Here is a 19,587-nt window from a genome sequence, read left to right on the forward strand (position 1 = left end):
TTTTAATGGAGAGTGCATTGAATCTATAGATTGCTTTGGGTAGTATGAACATTTTAATGATGTTGATTCTACCAATCCATGAACATGGTATATTCTTCCATCTGTTTATGTCTTCCTTTATCTCTTTTTTCAGTGTCCTGTAGTTTTCTGAGTATGGGTCTTTTACTTCCTTAGTTAAGTTTATTCCTAGGTATCTTAATTTTTTTTGGTGTGAAGTTAAATGGGATTTTTTAAAAATCTCTTTCTGTAAATTCACTATTGGTGTATAAAAATGCCATAGATTTCTTGACATTAATTTTGTATCCTGCTACATTGCCAAATTCATTTATTAAGCCTAATAATTTTCTGATGGAGCTTTTAGGGTTTTCTATGTATAGTATCATGTCATCTGCGAATAATGACAGTTTTACATTTTCTTTTCCAAGTTGGATACCTTTAACTTCTTCTTTTCTAATTGTTATGCCTAGCATTTCCAGTCCTATGTAGAACAGGAGTGGTGAAAGTGGGCATTCCTGTCTTATTCCTGTTTTTAGGTGAAATGGTTTTAGTTTTTACCCATTGAGTATGATGTTGGCTGTAGGTTTGTATTACTGCTTTTATTATGTTGAGATATGATCCTTCTTTTCCCATTTTGCTGAGGGTTTTTTTTTTTTTTATCAAGAAATAGTGTTGGATTTTGTGAAGTGCTTTTTCTGCATCAATTGATATGACTATGTGATTTTTATCTCTCAATTTGTTTATTTGATGTATCACATTTATTGATTTGCGGATATTGTACCATCCTTGCATCCCTGGGATCTTGAATTTTTTGGAATTGTCTGAGGAGGATAGGTTTTAGTTCTTCCTTGAATGTTTGGTAAAACTCCCCTGTGATGCTGTCTGGCCCCAGGCTTTTGTTTGTTGGAAGCTTTTTGATGACTGCTTCAATTTCCTCCATAAAAAAATAATATGAAACGCTTCACAAAGTTGCATGTCATCCTTGCGCAGGGGACATGCTAATCATCTCTGTATCATTCCAATTTTAGTATATGTGCTGCCGAAGTGAGGACAGTTCCTAATTTCTTGCTTGATCTCATTGGTAACCCATTCATTGTTTAATAACATGCTATTTAGTCTTCATATATTTGAGTGATTTTGAGTTTTTTATTGTAGTTAATTCATAATTTCATGAATTTCTAACTGTGATCTGAGAAGAAGCTTGGTAAGATTTCAATCTTCTCAAATTTGTATAGACTTATTTTGTGTCCTAACATCTGGTCTATCTTTGAGAATGTTCCATGTGCACTTGAGAATTATGTATATTGTGTTGATTTGGGGTGAAATATTTTGTAAATATCAGCTAAATCCATCTGATCTAGTGTATCATTTAAGGCCTCTGTTTCCTTGTTGATTTTTGGTCTGGAAGATCTATCCAGTGATGTCAGTGGGATGTTAATATCCCCTACCATGACTGTATCCCCGGGATAAGTACTACTGTCGATCTCTCCCTTAAAGTCTATCAAGAATTTTTTTTTAAAAATGTATATTTGGATGTTCCTATATTGGGTGCATATATGTTTACAAGGGTTATATTTTCTTATTGAATCATTTCCTTTAGTGTTATGTAGTTGCCTTCTTTGTCTCTTGTTATGGCCTTTATTTTGAAGTCTATTTTGTCAGATATAAGTATTGCAACTCCAGCTTTTTTTCTTTACTATTTGAATGGACTATTTTGCCAACCCTTTGCTCTCAGTCTCTGTGCATCTTTTGCTCTGAGGTGTATCTCTTGTAGACAGCTTATATATGGGTCACATTTTCTTATCCATTCTGTCACCTTAAGTCTTTTGGCTGGAGCATTTAATCTACTTACATTTAAGGTTATTATTGATAGGTATTTATTTATTGCCATTTTTTACTTATTGCCATTTTTATTTTCATTATACCTATGATTTCTCTCTCTCTCTCTCTTCTTCCTCTTCTTAAAGCAAATTCCTTTAACACATTGCGGATCAGTAGTTTTATTGATAGCTTTATCCAGTGGCCAGATAAGTTTCTATTGAACGAGTACAAAAAATGTTTTACATAAATGTTAAAGGCATGCTTTAGAATTAAATACCCATTGCATTTTGAAGTTATTTATTATATGTTATTACAAGCTAATACCTTTTTAAAGTATGATACTTTGTAAAAAATTGTGTAATATGAAGTGAGAATTCTCGTGACCCATCCGCAATGTGTTTAAGATTTCTTGCATTGCTTTCTTGGTGGTAATGTACTACTTTAACCTTTTTTTGCCTGGAAAGGTTTTTATTTCGCCTTCAATTTTCAATGATAGTCTTGCTGGATACAATAGTCTTGGATTTAGGGCCTTGTTTTTCATTACTTTCAATACTTTATGCCACTGCTTTCTGACCTGAAGTGTTTTTATTGAGAAGTCAGCTGACATTCTAGTGGGAACGCCTTTGCAGGTAATTTTATGTCTCTTGCTGCCTTTAAGATACTTTCTTTTTCTCTAACGTTTGCCATTTTGATTATGATGTGTCTAGACAGGTGTGGTTCTCTTTAGGTTCATCTTGGTTGGACTTTCTGTGCCTCCTGTACTGGTATGACTTTTTCCTTCACTAAGTTGGGGAAGTTTTATATCATTATTTCTTTAAAAATGTTCTCTGTTCCTTGCTCACATTCTTCTCCTTCTGCTATTCCTATGAGACAGATGTTATGTTTCATGTTGTCCCAGAGCTCCCTTAAGCCATCTTTCTGCTTTTTAATTATTTTTCTATTTTATTGCTCTAATTGGGTATTGCTTTATACCTTGTCTTCAAATCACTGATTGGATCATCTGCTTTATCCAATCTAATTTTAATTCCTTCCCATTCTTGATGTCAGATATGTTATTCTTCATTTTTGTATGGTTCTGGGTTTCTATTTCCCTTTTCATGCTGCTGTAGTTCCCACTAAGTACATTGTAATTTGCACTGTTTCTTAAGCATATGTATAACCATTACTTTGAAATCTATGTCTTATAAGTTGCTTGCCTAAATTTCATTTAGTTCTTTGTCTGGAGAGTTCCCCCTTTCTTTCATTTGGGGGTTTTTCTTTGTCTCCCTATTTTAGCTCCCTTTTTGTTTTTGTTTCCATGTATTAGATAGAATTGTTATGACTACTAGCCTTTGTGAGATGGCCTTATGTTGAAAATATGTTGAAGGGTCCAGTGGTGCAGTTTCTTTGATATCCTGAGCTGGATGCTCTAGGAATGTCCCTTGGATGCATTATTTGGGCTCTCCAGTTGTAATAGGGGCTTGATTGCTAATGTCTCTTTCATAGGAGGGATCTCCCCTCTGACTCACTGACAGTGAGGCTTAACCCATAACCTTATCATGCCAGTATTATACAGGTGCTGACAGAACAGAACAAGACACAACAGGAATAAAACAAAAACACCATAAAAATCAAGCTATGTAAAGCAATAAAAGCAGGAAAGCATAAAAAAGAAAAAGAAAACAAAGAATGAAAAGAATACTAAAAGACATTAGATCAAAGATTTAGAGGGGTTTTAAAGAAAAAGTGAGAAAGAAAAATAGGAAAAAATGTCAATATGGAAGCAAGAAGGAAGCTAAAAGAACTAGTATAGGAAGAAAAAAGAATCTATAAGGAAGGCCACCTTACAATACTAAAGGGAGCAATTCAATATGAGGATATAACTCTGGTAAACATATAGGCACCCAAAACAGGAGCACCCAAATACATAAAAACAAAAAACTTCTGGAAGATATCAAGGGAGAGATCGAAAGCAACAGTCATAGTAGGGGATTTTAATACCCCATTGACACCACTGGATAAATCTTCTAAACAAAAATCAGCAAAGAAACATCAATACTAAATGACTCACTACATCAGATGGACTTAATTGACATCTTCAGAACATTTCACCCCAAAGCTACAGAATATACATTCTTCTCAAGTGCACATGGGTCATTTTCAAAGATAGACCACATACTAAGACAGAGGCAAAGTCTCTCCAAATTCAAACAGTTAGAAATCATATCAAGCATCTTCTCAGACCACAATGTCATAAAATTAGAAACCAACTACAATAAATACAATGAAAAAAAAACACACGTGGAGGCTAAATAGCATGCTATTAAACAATCATTGGGTTACCAAAGAGATCAAAGAAGAAATAAAAACTATCCTGGAAACCAATGACAATGAAAAGAAAACAATCCAAAACCTATGGGACACAGTGAAAACAGTCTTTAGAGGGAAGTTCATAGCTCTACAGGCCTACCTAAAAAAAAAAAACAACAAGAAAAAATAGTACTAAATTATCTAACCCTCCATCTCAAAGAATTAGAAAGAGAGCAACAAGAAAATCCCAGAGTAAGCAGAAGGAAGAAAATAATAAAGATCAGAGAGGAAATAAGTGACACAGAGACCAAAAAACAAAACAAAAACAACAACAACAACAACAATACAAAATATCAATAAAACCAAGAACTGGTTCTTTGAATGGATAAACAAGATTAATGAACCTCTAGATTAAAATATCAAACTGCGAGTGTTAAGGTACATTCACATTAACTGTTTAGTTTCAAAATGTTGGTGTGAAAGTGACACCAGGGTTGGCGTGTATCTTGAATTAAATATAAAATGTTCTCTGACTCTGGCTCCTGTTCCAACTCCGTGGAAAAGAGCTCGTCTTGGCAAAGCAAGGTTTTTGTGTGTGTGCTTCACATGGCCAAGCAGTCACTTGATCGCTCTGTGAAACTTGGGGGAAATCTCTTTCTGCCAAACGTGACTGTGAATGTCCATTCTTAGAGAGTCGTGGACTATTTGAGAGCCTCGTTCTTCAAAGCAAACCTGCTTTCGGTTGCTTAGTCCAATACAGCAATCCAACCCAGTGGCTGGCAAAGCTCCAAGGTATGCAGTCAGGGGCCGCAAAGGGCAGCCCATCTGTTTCATCGTTGGCTGGGCCTGCACGTTTGCTTATTTATTTCAGAGGCTCTGAATATTGATGCTAAAATTCCCAACAAAATTCCAGCAAATCATATCCAGCATTACATTAGAAAGATCATACACCATGATCAAGTGGGATTTATTATGGGGATGCAAGGATGGTACAATATCCACAAATCAATAAATGTGAAAAATCACATAAACAAATTGAGACACAAAATCACATAATCATATCAATTGATGCAGAAAAAAACATTTCACAAAATCCAGCAACCTTTCTTGATAAAAACGCTCAGCAAAGTGGGAATAGAGGGATCATACCTCAACATAATAAAAGCCTTATATGACAAACCTACAGCCAACATCATACTCAATGGGAAAAAACTAAAACCATTTCTCCTAAGAACAGGAACAAGACAGGGATGTCCACTTTCACTAATCCTGTTTGACATAGTATTAGAAGTGTAAGCCAAAGTGATCATACAAGAAGAAGAAATAACAGGCATCCAAATTGGAAAAGAAGAAGTATAACTGTCCTTATTCACAGATGACATGATATTGTACATAGAAAACTCCAAAGACTCCATTGAAAAACTGCTAGACTTAATAAATGAATTCGGCAATGTAGCAGGATACAAACTTAACACCCAAAAATCTATGGCTTTTTTATATACCAATAATGAACTCACAGAAAGAAAATTAAAAAAATCCAATTTACCATTGCACCAAAAAAGTTAAGATACCAAGGAATAAACCTAACTAAGGAGGGAAAAGAGATGTTATCTGAAAACTACAGGACATTGAAATAAGAGATAGAGGAAGACATAAACAAATGGAAGAATATACCATGTTCATGGATTCATAGAATCAACATCATTAAAATGTCCATACTACCCAAAGCAATCTATAGATTCAATGCAATCCCCATTAAAATACCAATGCATATTTCAAATACCTAGAACAAACTCTCCAAAAATTCATATGGAATAAAAAATGACCCCGAATAGCCCCAGCAATCCTGAGGAAGAAGAACAAAATTGGAGGGATCACAATACCAGAGATAAAACTATATTACAAAGCCACTGTTCTCAAAACTGCCTGATACTGGCAAAAGAACAGACATATAGACCAATGGAACAGAACAGAGAACCCAGAAATAGACTGAAGCCATTATGCTCAATTAATATTTGACAAAGAAGGAAAGAGCATACAATGGAGTTAAGATAGTCTCTTCAATAAACGGTGTTGTTAAAATTGGACATCAAAATTGTCTGGTTCTGGCACAAGAACATACATATAAACCAATTGATCAGAACAGAGACCCAGAAATACACCCAAGCCATTATGCTCAATTAATACTTTGCAAAGGAGGCAAGCTCATAAAATGGAGTCATGACAGTCTCTTCAATAAATGGTGCTGGGAAATTTGGTCAGATACATGCAAAAAAATGAAATTGGATCACCAACTTACACCATATACACAAACAAACTCAAAATGGTTAAAGGACTTAAATGTAAGACAGGAAACCATAAAAACTTAGAAGACTCCATAGGAAGCAAAATATCCAATATATCTCGTAGCAATATCTTTACTGATACAGCTCCTAGGGCAAAGGAAACTAAGGGTAAAATAAACAAATGGGACTACATCAAAATAAAAAGCTTCTGCACAACAAAATAAACCATCAACAAAACAAGAAAGCCCACTGCATGGGAGAACATATTTGCCAATGTTATCACCGATAAGGATTTAGTCTCCAATATTTATAGGGAACTCATACAACTTGACAAATAGAAGATAAAGAATCCAATAAAAAAAAAGGACCTAAATAGACGCTTTTTGAAAGAGGACATACAGAAGGCAGAGAGACATATGAAAACATGCTCAAAGTCACTAATCAAAATGACAATGCGGTACCATCTCACACCTGTCAGAAAAGCTATCATCAACAAATCAACAAACAACGAAGTGCTGACGAGGATGTGAAGAAAAAGGAACCCTCGTGCACTACTTGTGGGAATGCAGACTGGTTCAGCCACTGTGAAGAACAGTATAGAGTTTCCTCAAAAAGTTAAAAATGGAACTCCCATTTGTCCCAGTAACCCCACTTCTAGGACTATAGCCCAAAAAACCAGAAACACCAATCAGAAAGGATATATGCACCCCTATGTTCATAGCAGCACAATTTATAATAGCTAAGATTTGGAAACAGCCTAAGTGCCCATCAGCAGATGAGTATATTAAAAAACTGTGGTATATCTTCACAATGGAATACTATGCTGCTATAAAAAAGAAGGAACTTTTACCATTTGCAACAGCATGGATGGAACTGGAGAGCATTATGCTAAGTGAAATAAGCCTGTCAGAGAAAGATAAATATCACATGGTCTCTCTCATATGTGGGATATAATGATCAACATAAACTGATGAATGAAAATAGATCCAGAGACAAGGGGCAGGAGAGGGGGGATTAGAGATCTACCAAAGGGGACTTGTATGCATGCATATTAGCATAACCAATGGACACAGACACTGGGGCAGTGGGGGCTTCCCCTTGGAGTTGAGAGTGGCTTGCGGGGGTCGGGTGTCAATTGGGAAAAAAGGAGACATATGTAATATTTTAAACAATAACAAAAAAAGAAAAAAAGAAAAGGAAACAAGAAATAAATGAAATAATGTTAATGAATTTAAAACATAGTAATAATGGGTATATCTATATCTATCTATATCTATCTATCTATCTATCTATCTATCTATCTATCTATCTATAACCCTAATATGTAAATAGACTGAACAGGGGAACAACCAAACTACCAAACAACTGGTCACTATGATGTGCACTGACCACGAGGGGGCACGCGTGGAACATGGTGGGCATTGGCAGCAGGCGGCAGAGCATGGAACATGGTGGGCAGCGGTTGCAGTGGGATGGTGGAGCAGGTGATCGGGGATGCCAGACCAAGGTGGGGCACTGGTTGCTGTCATCAGGGCGAGCCTCTGGTGGTTACTGAACATTTTTTGTTCCCCTGCATTGTGGTCCGGCCCAGTGCTTGCATCTGCTGCTGTTGCCCACCCCGCTTGCACCCGCTGCAGGTGCCAGAGCTGCCACTTGCCCACTGCAGCCTCACGGCCCACAGATCCTTTCAAGGTGCATGAATTCGTGCACTGGGCCCCTAGTCCTGTATAATAAAACTGTAATATACAAATCGATCAAACAGTGGAACAACCAGTCGCTATGATGTGCACTGACCGCCAGGGGGCAGACGCTTAACTCAGGAGCTGCCCCCTGGTGGTCAGTGTGCTCCCACAGTGAGAGCACCACTTAGCTGACTGGACCGGGATGAGCAGCTATGGGAGCAGCTACTGGTGCGAGCCTCTCTAGATTCCGAGGCAGTGCTAAGGACCCCCCAAGGGATCCGGGACTGGGAGAGGGTACAGGCCAGGCTGTGGCCCCTCCTTCAGTGCACGAATGTTGTGCACTGGGCCTCTAGTTAAGATATAAATAGGAAAGGTAAAACGAGAAAAAAGAAAAATAAAATAAAATGATTAAAAAAATAATAAAAAGAGACACAAAAAGAATAGAATCAAAGGAAAGAGAGAAATTAGAGATATGCAAGAAAAAAAGAGAAGACAGAAAAAAGGGGGTAATACAAAGAAACAACAAGAAACAAAAATAGCCACCCAAAGACTGCCTTCCTCAACAGCCACTTCTGTTCCCTCCCCATTCTACCCCCGAGGGAGGCAGCAGGAACTGAGGGTGTTGCCTGGGTACACATTCCATTTTCCATGTCCAACCTCACACAGATTAAGAGGCATCTCAGGTCTTTTCCCATGGACCCGACCACTTTTACTAAGGAATTGAGTACCTGACCCAGTCTTATGACCTGACTTGGCAGGACATCTAAGTCATCCTGCCCTCCTCTCTCACCCCAAAGGAGAAGGAGTACATTTGGCTAGCAGCTCAGGACCATGCCAATGCCCTCCATAGATAGGATGTGGCAGCAAACCCTGTTGGCACTGATGCAGTCCCTAGAACTGACCCGAGATGGGACTATCAGGTTACTTCCCCAGGGCACTGGCTCTGTAGCCATATAATCACCTTTCTCATTACCGGACTCAGAAAGGCTGCCCATAAGGTGACCAACTATGACAAACAATAAAATCACTCGGGGCACTGATGAAAACCAGCTATCTTCCTCTCCCACATAATGGAGGCCTTACAGAAATTTACCACCTTAGACCCCATCTCCCCAGAGGGAACCCTTCTTCTGAACACCCATTTTATATCCCAACTAGAGTCCCAGTGCACGAAAATTTGTGCATTCGGGGGTGGGGGCGTCCTCTCAGTCCAGTCTGCACACTCTCATAATCCGGGACCCCTTGGGTAGGGTCCAGTCCCATCACAGCATGGCTGTGGTTCCCCAGGCCTGTGGGCTGGGGGTAGGGTCCAAGAGGCCAGTCAGATGGCAGCATGGTTCTGGTTCCCCAGAGCCTGCAGATGAGGGGAGGGACACAGAGGCCAGTCCAATGGCAGCATGGCTCCATTTCCACAGCTCCCTCCTGCTGCCGCACTGCGTACAGCTGGGGCCCACAGCTCCCTCCCACAGCTGCACCATGGGTGGCCGGGACCCAGGACTGACATCCGCCATGCCGTCGGGACCCAGGACTGACTTCCGCTACACCAGCCGGGACCCTGGCTTGGTGTTAGGTCATCCGTCTGGACATTTAGGTCGTGACAGACCCTGGCTCTTTATATATTAGGATCAACCCTTGACATATGCCACAAACTTTGAAAAATAGACACAGGTCCACAAATCCCTCAAAAAGACCTCATTAATCTGGCCTTTAAGGTCTTTAATAATAGAGATGAGGAGACCCAAATACAAAAAACAGGAAAGATCAGGCCAAGGCTGAGGCCCAGAAGGAGGCCTTCCAGCTCCTAGCCACTGCTCTCATAAACCCTAAACAAGGTGCTGGTCCTCCAACCAAGGGTAAGTCAGGGGCTAAGCCTCCTCTGGGCCCATGCTTCAAATGCAACAAGGAAGGACACTGGACCAAGTCCTGCTCAAAGCCGAGACCCCCTCCTGGGCCCTGCCCACAGTGCAGAAGGGAAGGCCACTGGAAATCAGACTGTAGTTCTACTCCTCCAGGTCAGACCTCAGCTACTCCAGTAAGGCTGCCCTCTGGATCTGGTTTGGAGCTCCCAGAACTCCTGGGACTGGCCACCAAAGACTGAAGCTGTCCAGAATGATTATGTAATATAGGGAAATAACAAAGCAGACCAGGAGGCCAAGGCAATGGCTCAGAGGAAGCCACCATCTCCCCAACTCATAACTATACCTGTATAACACCCAAATACACTCCAGAGGAGCTTCAGTCCCTATTAGCTCTTGGGACCACTCAGGAAGATCCATGGTTAAAATTTTGGGGAAAATATATCTTCCCCAAGGACAGGCCCGCAATATCTTACGGGCTATTCACAATTCCCTACATATAGGATACATTTACAACTCCTAAAACCCCTCATCACATGTTCTAACCTAGCCTCCCTACTGTAAGGTATCACCAAAACCTGTTCTACGTGTTACTCAGTATCTCCCCAAGGACAAGTTAGATTAGACCTCTTTTTTTCCCCATTCATCAGTCCAGGGGCCAAATCCCTGGACAAGACAGGCAAATTGACTTCACTCACATGCCCCCTATATACTGACCCTACCAACCCTGACTTCTCTGAAAACCCAACTCCTCTCCCAATACAAATCCTCCAGGTCTTAGCTACTACCCCACTTCCTTTTGCATCAGGATTCTCACCTTTTTATGGGACTCCCTTCTCCAAAGAGACTTCGCTTACCCATGGGGCGAGATTTCCTTCTTTCTAGATCCTGAACATACCCTTTCCCCACTTGGGATAATCCTGACCCTGGAAGTGGTCTCCTTCTCATCATGCTATTCCAACCCTCCTCTCCTACACCCATAAGGAACTTTCTCACCTCCACTCATCTCCAACAAACAATTTTACCCATTCCCGCCTAAACCAGACCAATCCAACCTTTGCCAGGGATTGCTGACTCTGCCTTTCCCTCTCCTCTTCAGCATATACCACCATCCCTATCTAAATCAAGATATGGAATCAGGCAAAAATCACTCTGGCTTATAAAAGGAAAAGGGAACTATATTTCTCAAAAAGGCAGACCTACAGTTTAGGCAAATCAAGTCTCCCTTTTTTTCCGTACTTATGTTCTATCTCTTACTAAGGTAACTCCTTCCTCCCTCCTGGTCACAGGTCCCATCACTCTACATACCCCACCAGTTACCCAAGCCCCTTTATGCTTTTTACAAGGTCACAGGGCAATATAACAATAGGCCATCTCCCCTCATCAGCTTGCAACACCACAGTCAACCTGAACAAGCATGTCAAACTCGTGGCCTGCGGACCGCATGTGGCCCACACAAATATTTTTGTGGCCCAACCAATATAACGGTATGTAAGAAACATTTTAATAAAAATTTTGTAACTTATTTTTTACAATATCCTGTTATACATAATTATTAATAATGAACTACAACGTTCGCTAATGACTGATTACTGTAATTGTGTTGCATTCATTTCCCTTACACGCAGGCGCATCATTTCTCTCCACTAATACTAGCAGTGAATATTTTATCAGCGGTTGCCATGTCATTAGTCTTGTACTGACTTGTTTGGTGTGCGCAACAGGAAATATTTACTTTTCGGAGAAGAAGAAAAATAGGCCCTAGCCAGTTTTGCTCAGTGGATAGAGCATCTGCCTGTGGACTGAAGGGTCCCAGGTTCAATTCCAGTCAAGGACACATGCCCTGGTTGTGGGCTCGATCCCCAGTATGCAGGAGGTTAGCATGTCTCTATGGAAATAAACCTACATTTCTATGAAAATTGAAGTTTTTGTTTTTTTGAGGCCCACATAAACTTAAACGTTGTTTATCTGGCCTGTGTTAGCCTTTGAGTTTGACATGCTTGACCTAGAACTACCAAACAGCCATAGGTCCCAATAGGTTGACTACCAGGTCTCCCTGGAAGCCAATGGTTATTTCCTACAGCTGGTCTGTTTTACTTCTTATCCAACCATCCAGGCCCAGGCTTCAACTGCTTCTTTCTTTCCCTTTTACTTTCCCCCTTGGATAACAGCCCATTCTAGCGTTTCCTCACACTTTCACTATAATAGAATCTCAACCGCTCATCTGTCACCTCTTATTGGTAGCGCCATGGCAACTACGCTCTCAGCTTCGAGCATGGAATAGAGAAAAGGAACCTCATACCCTTTAGTCCACCTCTTCTCTTTATACCTTTCAGCTTGTCTCCATCAGGGATTTTTCTTCCTCTGTGGGGAGAACACATACAACTGTCTCCCCAGTAACTGGACAGAAACCTGTACTATCATCTCTCACCCAATGTAGATGTAGCCCTCAATAATCAATCTTTACCAGTTTCCATAACCCATCATATCTGGCACAAAAAGGCAGTCCAGATAATCCCTCTCCTCATAACCTCTGGTATCTCAGCAGATGCTGGAACTGGCATGGGGGCCTAACCATTGCTCTAATCCTATTTTGAAATCCTGTCTCAGGACCTACAAGAAAGCTCTGGATGCCTAGCAAGGGGCAAAACTGGGAAAATAAGAACCTCACCCCCAGAATAACCTATCCTCCCCTTTCATATCACTAGTCAGGTAACTTAGACCTCGATCTTTTCCTCCCTAAAGATAACATGTAGGCCCCAGCTGTATTTTAGCTCCAAGCCCAGAAAAGCAGCAAAACCAGACAAGTGACGCTGTGGCAGCCTCAGGACCAGCTTTTAACTCCCAAGTCACTCAACAGGACAGTTTTCAAGCCTTCACCAACCAGTCTCGGGGAAATCATGCTGCTGTGACCCCTCGTCCAGCCCACTACTATCAAAGTCCATTCCCCTGTGATCTTGATGTCCCCCCTCAGCAGGAAATAAATACAGAAGATATGACCTTCATCCCTATTCCATAAAACAAAAAGGCTGGAATGTTAGTTCTGATAAAATAATTGAATAGATATCCCTTGCCCTGGGAACTGACCTTTAGGCCACTTCACAATGGGCACTCTGCTTGCTTAGCCCACATTCCACTTGCTAAGACCATTAGTTCTACCCTCCGGACTTTCTTAGACTCCAGACCTGCACAGAGAATTCTATGCCCAGAAAAAGCCTGCCTAGAGTCCTTTAAAAACCTCTGATTCCCCCCCGTCTTTGGGAGCTGGCACCATTTTTGGGTTCAGGTCATCTGTGTTTTCAGATGACCTAATAAATTCATAATTCTTTACCCTTTTTGGCCTCGTGTGTTCCTCCTTCGGCGACCCTAACAAATTTCATTACAGTGTTTTAAACAACACTAAACTAATCATTCAAATTAGATTACCTAGGCCGTGGTCAGCAAACTGCAGCTCTTTGGCCCCTTGAGTGTGGCTCTTCCTAAGCCTTAGGAATACCCTAATTAAGTTAATAACAATGTACCTACCTATATAGTTTAAGTTTAAAAAATTTGGCTCTCAAAAGAAATTTCAATCGTTGTACTGTTGATATTTGGCTCTGTTGACTAATGTGTTTGCCAACCACTGAAGGAGCTACAAGAAATTCAACTGGGGATAAAAGAAGTTAGCACATGAGAAATTGATTTTTTTCAATAAAAAGGAAATGGAACCTGTGGTGGTCTAGTATTCTACCAGTTTCTGAGATTCCTATAGTCAGAAACAAACTCCGACAAGTGAAAGGAGAATTAGGGAAATATTCTCAAATAGATAAGGCTTAAAAAGATGATCTTCAAAGGTACCTGGTAATCCTTGAGGTCCTGGTAATCCTGATAGACCTTTAAATCCAGGCGGGCCTGGGACTCCTGGTGGACCAGCATCTCCTTTGATTATAATGCTCTGTCCTGAAGGACCAGGTAATCCAGGGGGACCTAAATGTCAAAACACACAACTTTAAAGTTTGGGAAAAAAAGGTCAGATGGAATAGATGCCAATGTGATCTAAGGTCAAAATAATAACTGGTGTGAAAGAAGCAAGTTACATACATGGGAACATTGCCATGTTTAACAGAAATATATTTGAGAAAACTATCACTATATACCAATACTGGAAAAACATAATTTTATTAGGGTCAATGGAAAAATTACGCATATTGTCTCTATTTTCAAGCTTTGAAGTGAGACTCAATTACTAAAAAGTCTAATTCATTTCAAATCTGTGAACATTGGTGTTAGGGGAACACAATTCTCTTTCCTGACAAGTCCATTCTAATTCTAACATCATTTGCCATTCGTATTTGTTGTACTTTCAAGAGACCCACTGAACCAATAGAAGAATTTAATAGATACCCTATTTCACAGTTTACAGGAATCCTCTATAAGTTTCTCAGCAAAACAAAACAAAACAAAACAAAAAAACACATATCCAATTTCCATATTAAAACATACCTATGTGACTTGCTTTTGTGATCTGTTCAATTGAATATGATAAATTTTGTGTAATAGGCAATAAAAAAATCTAAGTGAAGCATTCTTGCTGTTCCTGCATCTATCTCAAACATAAAAAAGTCTGCTCTCAATATTATATTAATAAAATAGAGAGCTTGAGAGTATAGCAAATAGAGGGATGTCCTGTCTATTTCATCTCAGTTCTTGGGGTCTGAGACTCTGAAAGTTTGCTTGAAAGAAGGAATGCAAACTTTCAAATCCTTCAATGTATTTAAGTCCCAGGTATAACTAGCTATAAGAATAAGTCTTACCTGGGGGGCCAATAAGTCCTGGATCCCCCTCAGGGCCAGCTGAACCAGGTACTCCACTGGGTCCTTTCATACCTGCAAGGAAGGTACATACAATTGCACAACAAAGCACCAGGACCACAGTCTTTACCCAGCCAAGTTATAAAATGGGTATCTTGTCCCATATGTGTTTAATTGTAAAGGGGGAACCTTAAAACATCCCTTCAAGTACCTGGAAATCCTGGAACACCAGGGAGACCCGGATCTCCTTTCATTCCATTGAGGCCTGGCCGGCCAGGATTACCCTGAATAAATAGAATAATTAATTGTAGAGAAACAATGGGGAGCTAGCGAGGATATAGGTGGTATTGCAGAATGATTTATAGCACTGGCTGTAGAGTCAAACTTCCAGAATACAAATCCCAATTTTGCCTCTTATTAGCTTGTGTGACCTTGAGTGGACTATTTAACATTTTCAATTCATAGTTTTCTCACTTATAAAGCAAATATCTACTTTATGAGGTTTCTGTAAGGATTCAATGTGATAGTTACTATTAAGTACTTAGAAAACTGCCTGGCATGTGGTATGTGCTTAATAAATGATAGCTATTATTTTATTATCATTAGCAAAGACCCTACTTTCTTTAGTGTGGCCTTGAGGCGATAAGCGCTTAGATTAGAATCACATGTGCAAAAATGATGACATTTGAAAGACTTAGCAAAAAATATAGTAGGGCCTATTAATTAATTGGGTTTGAGGGCCAAGAAAACTATGGGGAGGAGAAGAGTTGAAAATAACACTAGAATGAACCTAAAGGAAAAATAAGTAAGAGATAATAAAGCCATTATTAGTAGAAATAAAAAGAGGCAAGCTTGGAACATTGTACTATGCTAAAATGTAAGAAAATGGTTAAAAAAAGGAGGGACATGTATGTCAGAAAGCCATAAGATCCAGCTTGCAGGGGTTACCAAACCTAAGAGAATTTGAGTATCATAATAAGAAATGCTAGTTTAAAAATTGTAAATCATTCAAAAAATAGAATTTAAGAGCCCATACTGCTAATAAATAGACAAATTGAAGAAATCAAAGTCTCTCTTACAGTAGGTATGACTAGTATATGTGTAGGTAGTGCTAAGGGTTAGAAAATCATAATTTGCCACTGTCACACTTTTGACTGGTTAAGGGGAAAAGCATAAATAGATATTAAATCTAAGGGAGATTTGAAGAGGAGCAGTGTACTTGCATGATCTTAATGTGTGCCTTCCTGTCATTTTGCTTATTAGTCATAATGGAGAAAATTGTAACAACATATTGGGGAAACCAGATAACAACTTGATGAGGTGATCAAAATTAAGATCACCAATGAGGATCAAATGAACATCTTTAGTCTCCATATCTGAGAAATACACAAAACCACTCATGTAGTATTCCAGCTGGGGATGCAAAACTTGAAGAAACAGCAAACAAAAGAAGGAAAATTCTATTTTTAAAAACATAAGAAGGGGCTATATTTCTCCAAAAATGTCAAGATCAGGAAAGAAAAAAAATAGGTTTAGAAATTGTTTGAGATTAAGGGATAATTAAGAGATATGTGAGTTAAATGCAATGCATGATTTGGTCTGGATCCTATATTGGAGGGTAAAATGCTATAAAGGGCATTACTTCATCACTTGACACAATTGGAATATGTAATGTAGAAATATAAGTATTGTATGGATATTTAATTTCCTAAAGTTGATAACTATACTGAGGTTATATTAAAATTCTTTAATCTTAGAAATGTTATGCCCTGAGGTATTTAGTGGTAAAGGGTCATGATAGATACAACTTATTCTCAACGTATAACATACATACAGAAAGTAAATGGGGAAAAATGTTAACAGTTGGTTCATGGGAGGTTTTCGCCATTCTTGCATTTTATATGTTTCACATTATTTCCAAATAAAAAATTAGGAAAAGTACAAATGCAAGAACTAATTTTCACAAAAGAAAATGAATAGAACTTGACAATACTAGATTTATAAAATATTGGTACCAGGCAGTCTTGAATCAGGCATAATGACATGTGAACTGGAAATACATGGTAAATGAATGAGGTAAGAAGTGAATAGAGAGTGAATAGAGAATGAATATTGGGATAACTAAAATTTTAAGTCTAGGTGTACAGGAAAATAGTGATGCCATCAGAAAAATAGGTTAGTTATTGGAAAGCTTTAAAAGTCACTTCTTCAGATGTTTTTTCCCCATGCTATATAAAGCAGCCCCATAATTAAAAGACAGAATCCAGACTGTGTTGGCTGCCAAATCTGACAACAATCCTCCTGAATGAATTGAAACTTTGAGGGTCCATAAAAAAGCAAGTGACTTTTTGGATTACTTAAACCAGCGGTTCTCAACCTGTGGGTCGTCAACCTGTGGGTCGCGACCCCTTTGGGGGTCGAACAACCCTTTCACAGGGGTCGCCTAAGACCACCAGAAAACACATATATAATTACATATTGTTTTTGTGATTAATCACTATGCTTTAATTATGTTCAATTTGTAACAATGAAAATACATCCTGCATATCAGATATTTACATTACGATTCATAACAGTAGCAAAATTACAGCTATGAAGTAGCAACGAGAATAATTTTATGGTTGGGGGTCACCACAACATGAGGAACTGTATTGAAGGGTCGTGGCATTAGGAAGGTTGAGAACCACTGACTTAAACCAAAGTGGAAAACACATGAGTACAGATGTGGGAATATGCTATTACTCTCTTCTTTTTGCAGGTAAGGAGAGAAACTCAAAGTATATATCTGCCTTTCCCATATACACAATGCAGAAGTATGCAGTGGAGTGAAAATTTGACCCTAAAACCACCTAATTTCATAGTCTAAAATATCCCAACTCACCATAATTACTTCCCTATGAGTGTAATCCTCTACATTCAATGCTCCAATATATATGTCTCCTTTTATAAATTTGCTTTCACTGAAATGCAGGTTTCTTAAATCTACTTGTAAGTACTATACATACCAAAGACTTCAGGTAAAGAATCTTTTGAAGAACACTTTATCTATTAGGTGGCAAAGTCCCTTTAGTCGGAAGAAGATAGAAAACATGCCTTTTTCTTTCTTTGTAATTCACCACTGAACCATGCATAGAGGCTTGACCAGTAAATGCCAATTAAAATAATGCACCTTGGGATTATCATTGCAACCATTCACATCCCTTTCTCATCAAATTTTACTCTTATTTCTTACCTGGAGCCCTGGTGGTCCTTGATCTCCTTTCAAACCAGGTAAACCAGGTTGCCCAGGTTGACCTGGGTTTCCTCTCTCTCCTTTAATACCCCCATTTCCAGGGAGACCCGGGGGACCTTCTGGACCTGGTAGACCTTGATAATTCACAACAACGATCACATGTCAGCATAGTATAAAAGTTAGGCTTTTAAAATATCAGCCATCTAAATCCTATTAGTTAAGAAATCCAGACTATTTATATTATAAAAGGCCCATGGCCATAACACCATAACGACCAAACCAGCAGAGGCTCTTGCGGCGGGTAGGGCGGGGTGTGAGCTACCAGCGGCGGAGAGCTACAAGCAGTGGAGCGCCAAGAGTGGCAGAGAGCTATGAGCAGCGGAGGGCGGGGCAGCGAGCCACTAGTGGCAATGGGCAGGGCAGCCAGTTGAGGCAAGCCAAAGCGAACTACTCGCACAGGATTTTGTTCATGCTGGGCCTCTAGTATTAAAATATATAGGCTTATGCTGACTCTCTAATGTAAATTGGGCCAGGCTATTTTTTTTATTAACACTGGTTTGCAGACAGTTTTAATTTGCTTTTTATTATATATTAAATACAGTACACTCATATCTAAAGAAATAACTCAGAACATTATAATAAAATTACTTCTGTAATTCTTGTTTGATTTATTTTTTTTATTTTTATTTTTTAAAATATTTTATTGATTTTTTACAGAGAGGAAGGGAGAGAGAGATAGAGAGTCAGAAACATCGACCTGCTGCCTCCTGCACACCCCCCTCTGGGGACGTGCCCGCAACCAAGGCACATGCCCCTGACCGGAATCGAACCTGGGACCCTTCAGTCCACAGGCCGACGCCCCATCCACTGAGCCAAACCGGTTTCTTCGGCAATTCTTGTTTGATTTAAGTCAAAGGAAACAGACACCACATGGGGCACTGTTCACAAATTGAAACATGCATCAGAATCTCTAGGAAGGATTGTTAAAACAGATTCCTGGGATCATCCCAAAAGTTTTGGATTCTAGCAAGAGCCCAAGAATTTGCATTCTAGCAAGTTCCCTGTACAAAAACAAGTGCCCTATAGCTACAGTTGTTGGTTCTTCTGAACCACTCTTTCAGAATCATTGCCATAGGGCAATTAGGGATTCAAGTTACCTGTCTCAATGTGGTTAAAATCAAATTGCTTTACTCATAGGCAATTACTTTTATTCAACTTTTATTACTATGCAATTAAGGTAGTTATTTAAGCAAACTATTCAATTTCATTTTAGTGACAAGCTTAATACACGGAAATATTTTAAAGTGTCAGAAATTAATTGTCAACATAGTACCTTTCAATTTATTTTAACAATGTTTTCATATTCTTTACATTTTAAATGTTTCTGAAGAAAAATGAGAATATATCTTGTGAATAAATAAAATAATTAAAAATGGAATTTTGCTAAGCTCTTGTCTTTATGTTTTAACTTTCCTTTCTAAATAAAGCAACCAAGGAGATGTTATCAATAGAAACATTGTTCATCACAGAGTGGGAAATAGCTGTTACTTGCTTGCAGAGTGCTAAGCAGTGGCTGAGATTAAGTAGTCCTGCATTAAGAAAATAATTATAACGCCTTAAATAATAAACAGCCAG

At 39.1% G+C, this 19,587-nt stretch overlaps 1 protein-coding gene across 2 annotated transcripts in view; it reads right to left on the reverse strand.

Annotated features, from left to right (window-relative positions):
• COL4A5 (collagen, type IV, alpha 5) overlaps window positions 1-19,587 on the reverse strand; it is a 329,573-nt gene that overhangs the window by 17,710 nt on the left and 292,276 nt on the right. For both annotated transcript variants that reach the window (XM_005865212.2, XM_005865213.2), the window contains 4 exons: window positions 17,953-18,086; window positions 14,932-15,004; window positions 14,724-14,795; window positions 13,768-13,896 (listed from right to left, as the gene is read on the reverse strand). In XM_005865212.2, the coding sequence (XP_005865274.1) occupies window positions 13,768-13,896; window positions 14,724-14,795; window positions 14,932-15,004; window positions 17,953-18,086 (408 nt within the window). The remainder of the gene's footprint in view (window positions 1-13,767; window positions 13,897-14,723; window positions 14,796-14,931; window positions 15,005-17,952; window positions 18,087-19,587) is intronic.

Source organism: Myotis brandtii, unplaced genomic scaffold (genome assembly GCF_000412655.1).
Source record: "Myotis brandtii unplaced genomic scaffold, ASM41265v1 scaffold199, whole genome shotgun sequence".
In the NCBI taxonomy this organism is placed as follows: Eukaryota; Metazoa; Chordata; class Mammalia; order Chiroptera; family Vespertilionidae; genus Myotis; species Myotis brandtii.